At 43.2% G+C, this 19592-nt stretch overlaps 1 protein-coding gene across 2 annotated transcripts in view; it reads left to right on the forward strand.

Moving 5' to 3' along the window:
- LOC147722733 (NFX1-type zinc finger-containing protein 1-like) overlaps positions 1–19592 on the forward strand; it is a 1249199-nt gene that overhangs the window by 749377 nt on the left and 480230 nt on the right. For both annotated transcript variants that reach the window (XM_086965207.1, XM_086965208.1), the window contains one exon: positions 5171–5421. In XM_086965207.1, coding sequence (XP_086821333.1) covers positions 5171–5421 — 251 coding nt within the window. The remainder of the gene's footprint in view (positions 1–5170; positions 5422–19592) is intronic.

The following is a 19592-nucleotide window of genomic DNA, read 5'->3' on the forward strand; positions in this document are numbered from 1 at the left end:
ACAATTTATTTTTTCCGAGAATTTGATTACCATTAGACATCACCATGCTATGTGCATGAAAGTTGGATGTGTCTCCTCATATCTTCGTCAGGAGGAGGATAGAGCGAGAAGTATTTATTGGATCTAAATAAGTGCAGTGTAGGAAGGTATTTGAGAATTCATTCTCCATGAGCACGCATTTTTCCATTTCGATTTTCTGATGGGAACCTGTATGTTTGTCTCTCAATGCTGTTTCACTTGTTCCTGTCAGCCTTCAACCTCTCTAGCATTTGGGACATCCTGGGAAAATTAAGAAGGTGAGGGTAACGTCCCGCATGAAGAACAGTTTGCTTTGGAGGGAACAACCATCCAATCTGGACGAAGGAACTTCGTTTCTAGCCCAGTCTCCGGATCTGACGTTGACTACAGATGCGTCCATGGAGGGCTGGGGCGCTCATCTCCAGGACCTTTCCATCAAAGGCAAATGGACGGCGACACAACAAACCTGGCATATCAACCGGCTGGAGTTGATGGCGATCTTCCTAGCGCTCAGATCATTCTTGCCCGTAGTGCAGGGGGAGTCGGTGCTGGTTCAGACAGACAACACCACCAGCATGCACTACATGAACAAACAGGGCAGCACAAGATCTCAGCCACTGTCTCGACTGGCTTAAAGGATTTGGGACTGGGCTCTTCGTCATCAAATTTCTTTAACGGCGGTCCATCTGCCGGGGGTGTCCAACATCCTTGCGGATTCTCTGAGCAGGTCCACGTCATCCACTCACGAGTGGGAGATACATCAGCCGGCTCTAGACCTGGTGTTCCGCCGTTGGGGTCGTCCCATGATAGACCTCTTTGCAACCACAGTAAATCGGAAGTGCCGATCCTTCGCAAGCTGGCATCCCCACCCAGAGTCCAGCGGAAATGCCCTCCTCATGGATTGGAACGTGCTGTTTGCTTAAGCATTTCCACCGATCCCGTTGGTGCCGAGGACGTTGTGGAAGATGCGCAGGCAACCCTGCCACTTAATACTGATCGCCCCTCGTTGGCCCAGACAGGCATGGTTCTCAGAACTGATGCACACCCATTCATCTGCATCCACGTCCAGACCTCCTGACGATGGACGAAGGTCAAATTTGCCATCCAGACCCATCCACGCTTCAATTATCGGCATGGAACCTGAATACGTCGAATTTGCAAATTTAGATATGCCCCAAGAATGCAGAGACATTCTAGCGTCTGCTAGATCTCCATCAACCATCAAAACGTACAAGCTAAAATGGAAGCGTTTTTGTCATTGGTGCGCCGCATCCAATATCCATCCAATCAATTCCACTCCGGAGCAGCTTTTGCCTATCTTTCTGAGCCTCTCTGTCTGGTCTCTCTCATGCCACCTTGAGAGTTTTTCTTGCAGCTATTTCGCGCTTTCAAGACGATGGTTCAACGTCTCTCTGTTCATCCAGAATAATCCGACAGTTCTTTAAAGGTCTCTTCAGGAAGTATCTTCCTGTTGTGCCCTCCTCCGGCATGGCACCTCAACGTGGTGTTGTCACAGCTTATGAAGCCTCCTTTTGAGCCAATTCACAGAGCAGACATCAAGTATCTTACCTGGAAGGTTGCATTACTTTTGGCCTTAACATCTTCTCGTCGTGTAAGTGATCTTCACGCTTTCACGATCAAGCCTCCGTATTTGCAATTTAAGCCCGATGGAGTGTCACTTCGTACCAATCCTTCTTTTTTGCCGAAAGTACCTACTGATTTCCATTTGAACTAACCTGTCTTCTTAAAGACTTTTTTCCCGGATCCAAGATCTCCGGCAGAACAACGATTACATTCTTTAGACATCAAACGTTGCCTCTACACCAGATTTGCCGGGCAGCGACATGGTCCAGCAGGCACACCTTTACCAGACATTACTGTTTGGAGGCCATCAACGAAGCGGATACCGCAGTGGGGCAAGCAGTGCTTCGTCATCGGTGAGCCTCTGTTCCCTCCTCCATTTCTTTCTGTGATTGCTATATGCTTTTAAGCTGTATATTATTATCTTCAAGTTTGGAGAATGTGTTTAGCAATCCCAGCTCTAAGGAGGTTACTGCTATCTATTCTATTCAAGCATGTGAATCTATGAAAGACACCCCTAATACTGTAGAAGAACAATTGTTACTTACCTGTAAACAGGTGGTTCTCCAGTATTGGTGTCTTTCATAGATTCACATGCGACCCACCCGTCCTCCCCTCAGAGGCTCTCTTCTCCTCATGCACTCTACTTCACTTTGGTGCTACGAAAATCTGAGGACTGGAGCTTCTGAGGAGAAGGTTCTAGAGGGTGCTTGAGCCTGATTGGCTGCAGTTTGGACTAACATAATGACACTGATATGTTACAAATGAGTTTTTCTCTTTATAATACTTTCCTATGGAGGAACCATTGTAGAGGTTTTTCAGTGTGTATTATCTCTATTTTTATTATGTATTATGTTATTACATATATATATATATATATATATATATATATATATATATATATATATATATATATATATATATATATATATATATATATATATATATATATTAGCATTATTGCTATCTTTATGTACCGTGGGACTCCCACTTCGACGACGGGGAATATTCAAGCATATGAATCTATGAAAGACACCAATACTGGAGAACCACCTGTTTACAGGTAAGTAACAATTGTTCTTTTTGAACAGGGACAGCACGGAGGGGTGAGACTTCAGGAGAGACAAATGGGACTGAGGCTTCTTTCGCCTAAAAGTTTTTTTTGTTTTTAAAAGTTTGGGAGAACTAATGTAGCTAGGCGTTGGACCGGAAGTAGAGATTAAACAGCCAAAGAACAAACACCAAGAAGGCATCTTATAAAAAGAAAGAAATATCCGACCACAGATGCCTCGGGTTCCCCAGATGCCTGCTCTTCCACTCCTTTCCTTTCCTCTGCAACTCCACAAACTGACATCAACTCTATTTTAGTTATCAAGATGTCCTGACAATGCCCAATGTGACCAATATGCCTTAAAATACGACTCAATAATAGGAGTTTAGTCCTGTTTAAAGCTCAAGCTCCTGTTTAAAGTCCGGTGGGTCTAGTAAGTCCCCCTCATGCATCACCCCATTATTACCATCAGAGTCACCATGGGGGCCTCGGCTGCCCTGGCTCTGCTTCTCCGCTTCCACACGTCAGAGCCCTCAAGCTGCTCTGTCAGTCAAGCACCAGAGCCCGCCTCGCTCCTTACAGCCCCTTGCTCCCTGCTGTCGCTCCTCCAAATGCCGAAAGCCCCTGGCATCTGTCATCACACCAACTACTCACAAAACCTTTGGATACAACTTTTTAACCTAGGGGAAACTACCTTTCTTTGCTCATACATTAACTGCTCATGTTCTGTGAGGCGATGAAAGTTTGCACTAGCCTGTACTCCTGAAACTCTTCTGTGGGGAATCGAAGATTGCACTTGCTACCTCCTGTGAGAGAAGGAAACTTGCTTTTCCACTAGTGTGCTGTATCTGTTCTGACAGGAAACAAAGCTTGCACTGCTCTTGGCCAGGGTCTTGAACAAAGCTTAGACTGTTCAGCTCTAACTGTACCTGTCTTCTAAAGGAGAGAAACGTTCACTGTTTCTGCTCAAGGTGTACTGTTCTACGAAGAAGGGATGCATCCACAGCGTTAGCCTTGTCTTATCTTAGATGCACTTAAATAGCCTATAAGTCAGGTGCTGTTTTACAATATCTGAGGTGAGATGCCAATTCCTATAGTCCTGAAGATGGCACTCCCTACAGTTTTGAATCTTCTGGCTGGTGAAACCTTAAAGAAATCATTAGCTCACTCGCACACTATTTGAATACAGGTATATTAGTTTACAAAGTGAAGACTAAGGGGCTCATTTGGTTGTCGGTCGGAAAGCCTAAGAGCACAGGTCTGAGACTTTCTGACCAGCATCCATGGTTTATAATCAGACCGCCTAATTACAATGTAGGTGGACGGAGTTTAAACAGAACGGTCTTTCCTTCTGGCTTCTGAAATGCTCGAGCAGCCTGTCAACCAGTCGGAGACTGCCACATAATCCATTGTATACGGCGTTTCTGTCGTAGGGATTATGGTGTCGGTTTCCGACAGGCTTTCCATGTCGGGCTCTCCAACATGGAAAGCCTGTCAGAAAGCAACTTAGGCTCCCTCTCGGCTCCGTTTGAGGGCCTGGTGCCCCCCCTGTAAATCCCTGCATGGCGTGGTAGACGCCATAATGGGCCTGCCACATGGTTCAAAGATTTACACAAACTCCTATTTCTCTATGGGAGCTAATGCTGCAGGCGGAAACTGCTTGGGCAGCACAAGCTCCCATAGGGAAATGGGAGTTTGCGAACGCAGCACGTGCGGTCGCATCATAATAAGGTGTATGGACTCAAGTCCACCCAACATGGTTATTAGGGCCTAAATGTCCACATAAGGGACAATCTCAACGCAAATTAGGTAATCCTTAGCTAGTAGATTGTACAACCAATGAACAAATGGTCTTGGATGCTTCTGAAAACCACTGATGAAAACTACCACACTAGGTAGGTGAGGGTTCATTATCCTCTGTAAGTACATGAATGTAGGCTAAATTCATAGGAGGTTTGGCTGTTTCTTTCAGGAATATTGTACTATTAGTATGTTGTTTGTTTACAGAGATTGTACAATTGTTTGTTAACCCCTCTGACTCTTTCTTTAGCTTGTGACTTTTATTTTTCCTGTTCTGTACGTGTGAGAAAATCATATTATGTTCCTCCTGCTACTGCCACTTATCCTATACGTATTGTTTAAGATAGAGAAAATGTCTCTGCTTCCGCCATTGTTGCACTCTACTACTTCCTAACTTAAATCACAAAATAAATATATGAAACATAATGATTGTCAAGACAATAATGCTGCAAAAATCTCAGTATTTTGCAGCACAATTTCCATTTTTGTGCCGCAAACTTTTCTAAACCATGCCACCATATACTGGGGAGAGGCGTGTGTATTTCTACATACAAGGCAGCTAAGGTTGTCTCTAGGCCAGGTCTGAAAATTAAGTGAAATGTTGTAAAATTCTCTCCAAGCCCCTATCGTGCAGCCACTGAATAACATTTTGTGACGTAAACAACTTGGACATTGCCAAGCACTGTATGACGATACTCTGGTGGCTTTTCCTTTTTACAGACTCAAATGAAGAATCAGGCTGCTTGGATAAAGAGGCCAATGAAGATTTTATTACAGTTGCAGAAGAACCAGAGCTTTTGCAAGCTGAGAGGATGATGGAAGGTGATGATATCAAAAGGCAGATTTCTGAAGCATATAAGAGGGTAGCTAAAAAAAAGAAAGAAATTCTATCCTTTGTGCCTAAGTTTGACCATGATGAGGAAGAAGTGGATAAAAGTGGTATCAGCGAACGTGATGCTGGCCAGTGGGAGGTATGTTTTATTCACAACATTTATAAGCTATCCTTTGAGAACTATTTTTGGGCCTTGCCTTCCAAATGGAAAGAGGAGTTGTTTAACTCATCAAAATCAAATGTTAATTTTTTTTTATCTTTGAGTGACTTTTATTGCAGATGCGTTCTGCACTAAATGCAGCTGAATCAATGCAGCATGCAGTTATGTGTTTCAACTTTCCTCCTACCTTTAATTTAAAACAAATAAGCTTTTCTCCAATATGCCTTCTGTTTTCAGCTATTAAATGTTTTAAAATGTGCCCTAACAGACAATATTCCCCTGATGCCTGGTGTCTTTTTGTCTTCAGTTGTTTCCTTAAATTGATGAGTACTATGTACACTGCTGTTGATCTTTCACTCCTCATAGTCCACACTACTTCACTGAGTGGATACTGTACCTCTTCTTTTAGCAAACACAGGAAATGATGTTTTATAATCCTCTAGGGCCCGATTCACAGAACTAACTTAAGACAAAATCCTAAACTTACTACCATTTTCGTATTCACAGAAGGCACTTACTCATTTTGGTATTCACAGAAGACACTCACTCATTTCGGTTTTCACAGAAGTTAGGACTCCTAACTTTAGGACTCCTAAATGCGTTCTGTGAATACCGTAAGCCTTTAAATTAGGATTTTTCTCAATTTAGTAGTAGTAAAGTTAGGACTCCTAACTTTAGGACTCCTAAATGCCTTCTGTGAATACCGAAAGTCTTAAAATTAGGACTTTTCTCAATTTAGTAGTAGTAAAGTTAGGACTCCTAACTTTAGGACTCCTAAATGCATTCTGTGAATACCGTAAGTCTTAAAATTAGGATTTTTCTCAATTTAATAGTAGTAAAGTTAGGACTCCTAACTTTAGGACTCCTAAACTGAGAAAAATCCTAATTTTAAGACTTTCGGTATTCTCAGAAGGCATTTAGGTGTCCTAAAGTTAGGAGTCCTAACTTTACTACTACTAAATTGAGAAAAATCCTAATTTTAAGACTTACGGTATTCACAGAATGCATTTAGGAGTCCTAAAGTTAGGAGTCCTAACTTTCTTTGAATACCGAAATGAGTAAGTGTCTTCTGTGAATACCAAAATGAGTAAGGGCCAGATGTAGGTAAATGAGATTTACCGATTTTTAATTACCGAATTTTACCGATTCGGTAATTAAAAATCGGTAAATCTCAGGGGTGGATATGTAGGAACATCCAGATGTTCCTTTTACCAAATCGGTAAATATCGGTATTTACCGATTCGGTAAATACCGACCGGTAATGCCCCATTCATTCCTATGGGCTTTGAAGCCCATAGGAATGAATGGGGCATTACCGGTCGGTATTTACCGAATCGGTAAATACCGATTCTGACAAGGGTGCAGGTGGTGTCACTTTGACACCCTCTAGCACCCCCAAAAAAGGTTCGGGGGCCATGTGGCAGGCATACCTGCCCTAAGGGCAGGTCTGCCTGTCATATGGCACAGGTGTGCATGCACACATGTGCATGCACACCACAATCGGTATTTTACCATCAAATAGTATTTGATGGTAAAATACCGATTCTGTAAGGCTTGTGGGACTCAGAAGAGTCCCACCTACATCTCATTATTACCGAATCTGTAAAAATACCGATTCGGTATTTTACAGAATCGGTAAATTTACCGATCGGTAAATTTACCGATTCTGTAAAATACAGGGCCCTACATCTCAATTTGCATTTACCGGTCGGTAACGGCCGAAATCGGCCGTTACCGGCCGGTAAATGGCCACCTACATCTGGCCCTAAGTGCCTTCTGTGAATACGTAAATGGTAGTAAGTTTAGGATTTTGTCTTAAGTTAGTTCTGTGAATCGGGCCATTTATTCTGAGAAAAAGTCTGGAAAAATAGCTGCACATTCGGAATGTTGTGAGCTATTCTGCCCAACTTGTAGTGATGGTCTTAGCTTCATTTTAAAATCAGTCATTACACTTCAATGCTGGGGTCAAAGTCCCCCACTCTTCATCAGTGCATTAGTCATGCCTGGATGGGTTTAATCTAATTACTCCTGCAATCAGGTCCTGTCTACCTGTTTTTTTCCACTAGGCATGTCCCCTGTGAGCTAGACCATCTAGAGGCCAGCTATTAGGGAAAGGACCAAGGCTTGTGCTTCTGTCATTTTCAACTTCCATAAGAAATGAGAGCAGACACAGAGGGCTTTTCAGAAACAGAGAGAAAAGAGAGAAGCAAAAAGAGAGAGATGAGACAGCGAGGAGAAAGAGAGCACAGTTTGTTTGAACATTTTTGCCGGTGCTACTTTTGATTCTCAACACTCTCTCGTGAGCGTTGATAGGTTTATTTGAAAAAATACTGGCCACAGTCCAAGGTCACAAGTGGTGATCATAAATGAAGTGCCAGTGTGCTGCCTATTTCATCTTTAGTTGGAGTGGACACAGACACCTGTGACCTTCGATCCTTTCTGTTGGGTGCCTGACCCATCCTTCTAGAGGTCACTCTTGGGTTTCTCCTCCTTCACCAAACCATCCAATACCTTACTGGAAAAGGCCATAAAATACTTCCAAAACTGGAGTGGACGTTTCCAGACATCCATGAACTTCAAGCAATCATTTTCCGGGGTCAAACCAATTTTGCATGTTAAGGGTCACTTTCATGGGGACATACCTAACTTGATCAGCTGCTTCTAGGAGCAACAGTGTGTCCCTTCCACCAATGGGCATGTGCGTCCACTGACTAATCCATTGGCTAATCCCCAGTTCTCTTCTAGGATCTTAAGTATACACAAGATCACCTCATAAGGGGCACACAAAAGTCATCTTTGGGGACTCTGCCCTTATAGTTATCTCTCCTAGGCACTTCTTAATAGCTGCCACCATCCTCACTTAATTCTGATCCTTACTGGGACTGCAAGTCTCTCCTCATCTAGCTTCTCTCAGGAGCTAATATAACCTTACAGTCCTCCATGACCAACTTTTTGTCTTCCAGCGCAAGAGCTGCAGCTGCTTTATTCTCCTCAGCTGCCATTGCAGCCCTCTTCTCCTCCAGGACAAGGGTTGCAAATTTAAACTAGAGCCCTCTCAGCCTGACTGTCTGCCATCCCCAGCTTGTGAGCTTCCAGATCTGAGAAGGTCAGGCTGCGAGATGACACACTGCTCCCTCGATAGCACAGGTGATGGTGGTCCCGGGAGTCATCTTTCTCCTGCACATTGGTATATCCTCACACTCCTATGAGGCAATCCATGCTTGGAGGCTCTTCCGAGGACCTGGGGGCTTTCCCATACTCCCCCTTCTTGGCATTCAAGCTCACCTTGAAAGCCCTCGCCCTGTAGAGGGCCTTTATCTCAGCCACAGTCCACTGAACTATGAAATCGGACTCTAATTTAGAAAAACAGAGCAAAATGCAATCCAGTAAGGGGAACATACAGATATGTTTTTAAGGTATTAAGTAAAAATAGCACTGAAAACCACTAAGCCCCAATGATACTCTATGTTCGTGATAGACTGGGACCTAGGTGAATTTTGACACTCACTTCAATGGATCCTGAGGTCTCATACACCAGTAGGATGGCACGATCAAGGATTTTAGCTTTGGACATAATTTGCAAAATGGAAGAAAAGGTCTTCCAGTATGGAGAGGCAGAAGATGATGTCTGATGAAATATACGTGAACCACAAAGAGCCGGGGCATAGATCCGCCCCAAACTTGGTTGCACAGCTTCAACTAAGCCCCAGCTCATTGTGGTTTAGTTTCTACGTTCGTTTTTAGTCAGGTTAGAAAAACGGGTGCACTGCTAAGTGTTCGCGCAATACTATCTGGCGATTCTCAGTCGAATTTGAGGTGCAAAAGGTTGAGGGGATGAGCCCTATAACCCCTCCATGTAGTGTCAGCCTAGGCTAATACTGCGTACGTTAATAACAGAATACCCATGCACACTCCAACTATGTATAAACAGTTATGTCAGTGTAGACAAACAGAAATGATTTTTTTCTTTTTTAGAATCAGTCGTTGGAATGTAGTTTCTTTAATGTTCTTAACAAGAAAACCAGCCAACCAGTTTCTACGTGCCACCAGGACAAGGCACGCACCTGGTTTGCACGCACTCTTGGATAAGAATGAAATAAACTTGGAGGAACATTAAAATGAATGGTGTGCATCCCATTCACCTTGCTAAAATAAACGTGAAGTCAGATAGCTGTTGGCAAGGTCCCACTAAAGCCATTGATTTAGGTGGGAAAAGCTCAGAGCTGGAGAAATCTGAATTTCCTGCCGCCAACATCCTACCGTCATGCCAATACTTTGCTTACCTTCAGCTCATCAAGATTTTCTCGATGGTACTCAGTTTATGAAATGGAAGTCCTTTTTTCCCAGCAGGGAAAGGCAGCGGGCTGTATGCAATAAGGGTTCCTTAATGTCAGATACATTCTCGCCGGGGGCCATTGCAACAGATTTGGTGCTGCAGAGAAGCTCCAAGTGGGATGAACCGGTTTCTTAGTTCAAGCAAAGTCATGCATTTGCCGGATCAACTCTGATGGTCGGTCTCTGTCTTACGGTGGACTGAATTCAAAATTTTTAAAAGTACCAAAACTTTGAAGGGGTAAGTCCCTTTTTCCTCAGATTTTCACCTAAGGCTCCCAGACTTAATGGGAGACTTTCAGGATTTTGAACTTGAGCTAGCAATGGCCTTGAGCAGGGTCCAGTGCAGGTCTAGTTGTAACTGGGCAACTAAGAATCAGGTAAAAGTGGGTTTTCAGCTTTTTGTGTCTCTGTAGCCACTGCTTTGTCCTGGGCACTGAGGGGGGAGATCAAGACCTGCAGTGCTCCTCTCAGGTTACAGCAAGCAGGGTCCTATCCTCTTCCCCAGGTCCAGAATGTGGTCTGAGGAGAGTTGCTGGGGTGGCAATTTTATTTGCAGTAGTCATTGGGTGAGTTGACTCCTGGCTCCTCTCTAACCAATGTGGTAAAAGTTCCCAGTGGTAATCCTACCCACTTTTTCAGAAATTCCTGTTTGACCTACTTCAAACAATCCCATCATGCTACTTACTCCTAAAATCCAAGATGGGGGAACCCTTCCTCTCTTGTGCAGACCTCTTGCCTGTGTTAACTCCAAACTGGTTTTGAGCACAGCTTCTCTTCTACTGGCTTTGGAGCCAGCCTGGCTAGTGTGGGCATGGAAAACAACGGGTTGTCTTCCTCTAGGTCTCACTTTACATTTGCTTGTGAAAGAACAGGCCTCATCTTGGCCCCTTTCAAGTTAGTAAGGTTTCTGCGCCAATCCCAACAGTCCTTCCTGCAAGAGGAACGAGAACACAACCCCACACCCAGACTATTGTCGGTGTGGTAGCAATTTTTACATTGCATTGTCAGGCAGATAATGTCAGGAACTCTGGCAAGGACTGGTGGCAAGGTAGACAAAGTAAACAGAAAATTGGGTACATAAAGCTAGTTTTACCGGAAACTTAGACTCCTTATTGGAACCCTTCCTCACCACCAATGAGTTTACAATACTGGGTGACTTCCTCAAATTGTAAAGCGCTCTGGCTCTGATATCCTTCGGGATCAAGTTTGCGCTATATAAAACTTTATAAATAAAAATAAATAAATAGATATATATCTTGAGGATCAGTCAGACAAAGATACAGCTATACTCACGGAAAACTTGAGCATGCTAGGGCTAACTCAGATGGTACACCTGCCCACTAATGAGGCAGGGCATACACTTGACTGGGTATTTTCTTCTGTATCAGGCCTGACAGTCATGGATATTTACCCACTTGTCTGGGCAGATCATTCACTTATTTTAATCAACTATTCAGTCCCAAAAATATTAAAAGGTAGAACCATCAACATATAACAAGGTACCTATAAAGCCTGGAACAAGATAGATAAAAAATAAGCTAGAACTCCAGCTGGAACAGACACAGCCAACCCTGAGTATGCATGCAGACCAAGCAGCAGAGGAATATACAAACTGGCTTCATGACGCCTTTAGGACTACAGTGCCCACTTGCACAAATTCAGGGAATCGTACCCAACCATCGGCCCCCTGGTCTACTGAAGCTCTGTGTCAAGAGAAACAAAAATGTTGCAGACTGGAAAGGTGATGGAGAATGAAATATGAGACACTGGATACAAATAATTACATACATGCATTATTTAACTACAAATCCTTATTGATTGCTGAAAAAATGTCCTTCTTTTCTCAAAGGATTGAGAAAGCTAAAAACTCAGCCAAAGAACTCTTTGGGGTGGTACAGAAACTTACTGCTGCACCCAATAAAAAAGTCTCAGGGTACAGTCAATCTCTCTCCATCATGACACGCTGCTACAGAGCCTGGAAAAATTAGGAATTAAGGAACTGGCACTGTCTCTAATATCATATTTTCTGAAGACAGAGAGTGACATTGGATCATTTCAAAGCAACTCTGTAGGTGCTCCCTTGTCGGGTCCCCCAGGGTTCATGGTTGAGCCCATCCTTATTTAATGTATATGTGTCAGAGCTGGCCCCTTTAATCCAGCACTTTGGGTTCAATCTAACGTCATACGCCGACGACACTCAAAACGTGATTGCGGCTCATAAGTATCAATTATTCCCTGCAATGCAGTTTTAAAATTGCATGAGGGAAATCAGTAGCTGGATGGGGATGCAGTGCCTCAAATTGAATTTGGACAAAACCGAAGTTGTAATCTTTGGTAACCTTCAACTGGGATGGGATGATTTTTGTGGCCGGCTGAAATTGGAGAACTACCAAAACCAGTAGAAAAAGCCAAGAACGTAGGGGTTCTGTTAGACAGTAAGCTCACCTTCTCCCAACAAACTAATGCTACCGTTTCAGCCTCATTCCACTTGATTAAGAAATTAAAGAAGGTCCTTCCTCACAACCCCCCTGATTCCAGGAGGACTGTGGTAACTACTTTAGTACTATCGAAATTGGATTATTGAAAGGGCCTCTATCTGGAGTTACAGAAACAACATCTGAAAAAACTTCAGATGGTGCAAAACGCAGCTGCTAGGCTTTCATTGAACTTACCAAAGTACATATCATTTGCGGAAGAAATTCGAAAACTTCACTGGCTGTCAGTGGCACAACGCATTAAGTTGAAAGTTCTCTGCTTAGCCTACAAAGCTCTAAATAACACAGTACCAGTATCCCTGAAAAGCCTTTTCTTATGCTACGGTCTTCCATGCTAGGCTGATGGTAGTGCCTAATACTCGATAGATAGATAGGGCACCTGGACCACATTAGAAGGAGAACACTTTACATAAAAATGTTTCCAAAAGAGAATAAGCATCACATTGAGTTGGGGGGGGGAAGGGGGGTAAACAGCTTAACTGTAAACAGTGTAGGGAACAATGAGCAATAAGCAATGATATTCAGGTCTTTGCAAAATTTAGAGTGTTGATAAATAGAAAAGGTGTCTGAAAATTAAGTTCAGATATTCTCTGTAAGATGTTAAGACTTTCTGGAAGGTTGCTAGTAGGTTTAGAGTTCTGAGATAGGAAAGCAAAGTTCCAGGCTTAAAATGGCATACCAGAAATGGATTGCATTTTGCTTTTGAGGTTCTGACTCAAAAGGTTTCAAAGAGAGGGGTTATGAGGCTTCCTAGACCCTTCTAACCTATTTGACTCCCGTAGAGGGTAAGAAGGCCAGCAAGCTATGGTGGGGAGTTCTCTTCGATGGGCTTGTGGCAGCAGATTTTTAATTGGATTCTGACAGAAATGGGTACGCAGTGCACCTTGCCAAGTATAACAATATTATTTTGAAATATATCAGCAGAGTGGACTAAGCAGCCTAGTGTAGTACAGCTCTAAGCGGTGTATAAGATGATACATGAAATCCGACCTGTAATGCATTTCCAAAATTACGCCGCAATATAATTAATGAACAGATCAGGGATAATAAGATGGTGCATCTTTCTAGTGTTGGAGATTTAAGTTAGCAGCTGTCGCTGTCCTCTTGATATGGGGACAAACATGAGCCCTAGTTAAGTGTGAAGCCAAGGGGCCAAGGGATTTGGCTGATTTAGCATGGGTGCAATTCCTTCCAGCATTAGAAAAACCTTGGAATCTTGGGATTGAGTTTAATTTTGGTTGAGGTTGAGAGGAAGAGAAATTCACTTTTATGAATATTGAGAAGGAGGAAGTTCTGTTGCACCCAAGATTTTAATTGATATAGGCAGTTTCTGAGGATGTTAAAGTAAACTATTTCTGAGGTTTTTAGGTGCAACTTGGGTGTTGCCCATATATTGCCGGAAAGGCATCACCGGAGTTATGTAGGATCACAATTATGCATTTATGAACAGATTAAATAATGTGGTTACTAGAATGGATACCTGTCGCTCTGCAGCACGTTGGCAGTGAAGGAAGTGTATCTCCAGTCTTAACCAGTTGACAACTATCACTTAGGGATGATATGAACCAGCTTGGTACCTTCTCTCAGCAACCCATACATTCTTCAAGTAGCTGAAGAAGTGTTCCATGGTCAAGAGCATTGAAGGCTGCCACAAGGTCTACATTGACAAAGCCTCACCTGTGTTAAATATATGATGAACATCATCTGGTACCTTTATAGTTGCTGTTTTTTTTAGAAAAATCTTGATATTATTTGTCAACAAATATAACTTATGTATTCCCAATTAAGGGTCATGCCATAAATTAATTAGCCTGAGGAGTTAAGTTGCAAATTCACAGTTGAATCCTTTTCCATATTAATTTTGCAATTTGCTTTTGTACCGTACCAAACGGTGCATTCCAATGGAATTGGGAGAGCCTGAAATACATATAAAAAGCGTAATAGAATATTTATCTTTATCAAGTTTAGTCTTCCTATCCAGGGTATACAAATTGGGGACAATTTTTTGAAACAGCATCTTACAGTGCTAGATTGTTTATTCCGAATAGCCCCTGCATTGAAGGTGTAACTTTAACTCCCAGATATGTGATGTCTTTCCTTGCCCATTTAAATGGATATTTGTTCGCCAACTTTGTCACCCTCTCAGGCTCCAGTTAAGATTCAATATATGTGACTTATCAAAGTTGGTCTAGCATCCTGCCACTTTTTCCAACTCTACCAGTTTCTGTGTTGCTGCTGACTTTGAGGTTTCGGTGGAATACAGTGTTAGCAGGATACTGTCTCAACATAGCATGATTCTAAGCTCATTTTTATCAGATGTAAACCATGTGATATCCCTTGCTTCTCTGATTTTGCAGTGCAAGGGTTTTATGCTCAAGGGAAATAGGAGCCACAAAGCTGGACAACCCTGGCAAGTTCCCTTCCCACTGGCCTCGATATGCATTTGGAATTCGAAAGCTAACTTAAACCATCACCATTTCCAAAATAGCCAGTCCACCGGATTGAAGGCTTTCTCTGAGTTCAGTGACTCTATATTCAACTGTTAATCTTTTGTGCTCACCTTTCTGATTAGGTGGATGCCCCCTAACAAATTATCATGAGTCTGTCTTCCTCCCACAAATGCAGTTTGGTCCGCGTCTATCAAACCTGAAAGAATTTCCTCAAATCTCACAGCCAGGATCTTATAGCTTAGCATCTATATTTATCAGAGCTATGTGTTTACATGATGAACAGAGTTCATTGTCCTTCCCTGGCTTACGGGGGAGCATTATTTTTGCTTCTGCCATAGAGGGTTTTGTGACACTCAGCTACCAGCAGAAGTTGAGTAGTTTACACAGTTGTGGGGCCAATAGGTTCATATATATATATTTTATAAACTTTGCCCATTATTCCATGGGAAACAACAATTCAGGCACCCCAGTGTCCCTAGGAACACAGGTGAATATAGTTTAACATACAAAATGGTTCCCTCAGAGGAAGCTAAAACGCCTTTGCTTCCTAGGCTAAAGAAATACAAGAGGTCTTAAGCATTTAGAAAGGGGCCAGTTTAATAGATAGGCATATGTTTACATGCACAAGCCTGTGCAGACGTAGTTGTACTTCGACATTTTGACCCCAAAGTCTCAACTTAAAATTGAGTCTTCAGTGGGCAAAAATAGTAGGTATAATGCATCAATTCTGAATAAAAGAGAATGTGCACACCGATGCACCGCCAAGTATGTAAGCTAAACTGTTTCAATATGAATTAGTGCTGGCCCTCAGCAGTCGTTGTATGTGAACGTGTGTTCACACATACTGACTGCTGAGTCCAGTGCTGATGCATATATTGTTAACTTCAATGAATGATTGCTATAAGTGGAACCTTGATTTCAGGGCTCCCCACGTTACGACGTTATACATTTATTAGTCAAAATTTGTTGTTTTTGACTATTTATCACTGCAAGCTTTTGCTCACCATTGTCACACCATCCACTAGCACTGCACAGTTCACAAGGAGCCCCTACTTGACACAATAACTGTTTGTTGATGCATTCTTACTATATGTAAACGTTTATATCCCATGTCTGCACAAGCTTGTGCATGTAAACATAAGGGTATCCATTAAACAACTGGTCCTTTTCTTTCTTGTTAAGACCGCTTATATTTCTTTAACCTAGGAAGCAAAAGCTTTGTAGCCTCCCCGAGGGAACCATTTAGTATGTTAAACAATATGTTTGAGGCGTATGAGCTGCAGATTTCACACTGAGCATTAGATCGCCACCTGGTGTTGGTCTCGGATGATTGCATGTTGTTATTGTCTTGGAAGAAGTCTTTGTAGTCACGAGATAGGTGACTCCTCCCTTGGACGATAGTGCACATTTGACTCCCCCCTTGGACGATAGTGCGCATGGGCATATACTCCATCCTTCGATTTTTTTATTTCCGCCACTGGGTTCGGATGTAACTTTTCCACTCCGGTTCGAAATCTACTTTCTAAGTAGTTTGACGCGTAAAAAACACTTAAACTTGCCAATCAACTTTCGATATCAATAACCATTGACTCGACTTCTTCAGCTCGATTCCTGTCGTCGACGCGGGCCGTTGGGCCTATCAACGCCGTGAGGCCTACAGCTCATGGAAAGGACGCCGTTCAAGAAATGCCCCCAGTGTGGAGCAAAATTCCAGCACAGTGACCATCACAAGGTCTGTAACCTGTGCTTATCACCAGAACACGATGAGTCCAGCTGTCCAGCCTTCGCATCCTTTTGATCCAAGAAGACCATTCGGGATCGGAGGGCGGTCGACACATCATGCAGAGATCAGCTCTGGAACCGGTGGACATCTTCGACGGGGGTCCAGATGTTCCATAGGAAGATTCTGAAGATCTCAAAATCGTATCTGAGGCAGACGACTCCGAGGAATCCATACCTTCGGGTCAACGTGTGAATACTACTGCCCCTACCCCAACACCGAAATCAAAGGCAAATGTCAACACTCCGCCTCCGGGGCCCAATCGCAACCGAAAAACTACTTCAGTAGCCCTGCCTTCGAGCCCGGCTCCAAAGAAAATTCCAAAGTTTTCCGGTAGGTCGGGACCAAGCAAACCGCATGTGCGCCGATACCACCAGCTTCCTCAGCACCTAAACCAAAAGAAGTCCCAGTTCCGAAATCCACTCCGATTCTATCGACTCCAAAAGAGAAAACGGCTTCGAAAATAATAAAGCCTGCTTCCGACGCTTCCAAGCCGACAAAACCAGCTTCGGCTCCAGAACCAAGATCTTCGGAGCCAAGACCTACGCCAAAGGACTCTGCCACAACTCCTAAGTCTAAAGACAAAGAAAGGCAACAACCACGCACGGAACCGAAAAAATCGGCACCAAAAGCGGTTCCTGAATAAGAGGAGCTTTTTCACCCTGATCCTAGACAGAAAAAGATCTATTTTGACCCAAAGACAGGATATGTTTCTACTGTGCCAGGCAGAAAGAGGAAGTTAGATACAGCACCTCCACCTCCAGTGCCTGTAAAGAAGAAGGACTCTTCCACATCACCTATGCACCCTTCTTCTCCTATACTTCCCTCTATTCCACCTCCTCTTCCTTCACCTATTTTACCTCAAAATTCTCCTCCTCATTTTTCACCACAACATACACATCATAATGATGATAATGATGTTATGGGGAGGGACGACCCAAATGACACTTTTAACTATCCAAGGGATCCACGTGACTCCGAGTACCTAATCCCACAGGATGTACCAGATATCCCCGACCCACATCCATACCCATCCAAACCATCTCGTCCAGAAGATAATATTGGGTTTGGACACTTACTCAATAGAGCTGCCATCTATCATGGGATCACAATGCTCTCAGATGAGGCAGAAGAAGATTTTTTACTAGACACTTTTGAACAATCCCAAAAGACAGTTCAGATACTACCTATGAAATAAAGGGGCCATTAAGTATGCACCAGAAGTGTTTAAAGATCCTGTACATGCTAAGATAATAAGCCCCAGAATAGAAAAGAAATATAGGCCTGCTCCTGGGGATCCTGTCTACATTAAGGGTCAGCTACCCTTAGATTGATTCCCTAGTCGTTTCCAACGCTAGAAAACAAGCAAACTCCCAAACCTCAGGTGAAGCGCCACCTCCTGATAAAGAGTCAAAAATGATAGACGCTTCAGGCAAGAGAATAGCTGCCAAGGCAAGCAACACATGGTGCATAGCTAACACAAAACCCCTCCTCGCAAGATACGACAGGGCTCATTATGATCAGTTATAAACACTCTTACAGCATCTACCTGACCAATATAAAGCACAAGAAAATGTCCTTATCCAAGAGGGTAAGCTAATTTCCAATGCTTCGATCAAGTCCGCACTTGATGCAGCAGACACTGCATCTAGAGCAATGAACACTAGTGTCCTCCATGCCATGCATGGCTATGCATCTCAGGCTTTAAGCAAGAGGTGCAAACTACCATCTTAAATCAGCCATTTAACCAACAGCAGCTTTTTGGGCCAGCTGTAGACACAGCACTTGTAAAAATGAAAAAGGACACTGACACTGCCAAATCTATGGGAGCTTTGCAGTCCTCCTTTCGTCGCTCCTTCGATAGAGGAGGCTCCAAACAAGCTGGAGCAGACAATTCAGCTTCCTTTAAAACTAGTACGCAAATATCCTCCAATAGGGGATATTTTAGAGGAGGCTACAGGGGCAACAACAACAAGGGAAGAGGTCAAGGTAATAACAACATTCAAACCTCTCGCACCACAAAACAGTGACTTCTTTCCGCTCCCCGACCAGCATTCCACTCCTGTCGGGGGGAGACTAACACAGTTCCTACCCGTCTATAATTCCATCACAACAGACAAGGGGGTAAAACAGATTATCCAGTATGGTTTCTGCCTATAACTTACAGCTACCCCTCCACATATACCACCCAGACAGCGTCCAATGTCCACAGAACATTTTACGCTGCTCAAACAAGAGGTTCTCTCATTGCTTCAAAAGGAGGCAATAGAGATAGTTCCATTACAACATCAATGGACAGGGGTTTACTCGCTGTATTTCCTAATACCCAAGAAGGACGGGACACTAAGACCAATTCTCGACCTCAGGCCCCTCAATCTGTATATACACTCAGATCATTTTCATATGATCACTTTACAACAAGTGCTCCCATTGTTGCAACAAGGCAATTACCTTTCCTAGATCTCAAGGACGCCTACTTCCACATTCTCATACATCCTTCTCACAGGAAGTATCTAAGGTTTACACTAGAAGGACAACACTATCAGTTCAAAGTCCTTCCATTCGGGGTCACAACAGCACCACGAGTGTTTACAAAGTGCTTAGCAGTAGTAGCAGCACATCTCAGAAGACAACAGATACATGTCTTCCCTTACCTCGACGACTGGCTCATAAAAGCAAGATCGTTCAACCAGTGTGTACAACACACAAAACAAACGATTTAAACATTATACGACTTAGGGTTTACAATAAACTACACCAAGTCGCACCTAGAGCCTTCGCACGCTCATCAATATCTAGGAGCTACCATAGACACATCGTCAGCTCTAGCGTATCCCAGTCAAACCAGGATTCAAAGCATTCAGAACTTAGTCTCCCTTTTTCAATGCCAACACTCTCTTCAAGCCAGAGTGTTCATGAAACTAATAGGCATGATGGCGTCTTGCATCTTCAAAGTTCCTCACGCAAGACTGCAAATGCGCCCACTACAAGAATGTCTAGCACAACAGTGGAATCAGGCTCAAGGTCAGCTCATAGACCTGGTGTTGGTAGACAACCGTACATATCGCTCTCTGCAATGGTGGAACACCA

The sequence above is a fragment of the Lissotriton vulgaris genome, chromosome 4_1 (genome assembly GCF_964263255.1).
Source record: "Lissotriton vulgaris chromosome 4_1, aLisVul1.2, whole genome shotgun sequence".
In the NCBI taxonomy this organism is placed as follows: domain Eukaryota; kingdom Metazoa; phylum Chordata; class Amphibia; order Caudata; family Salamandridae; genus Lissotriton; species Lissotriton vulgaris.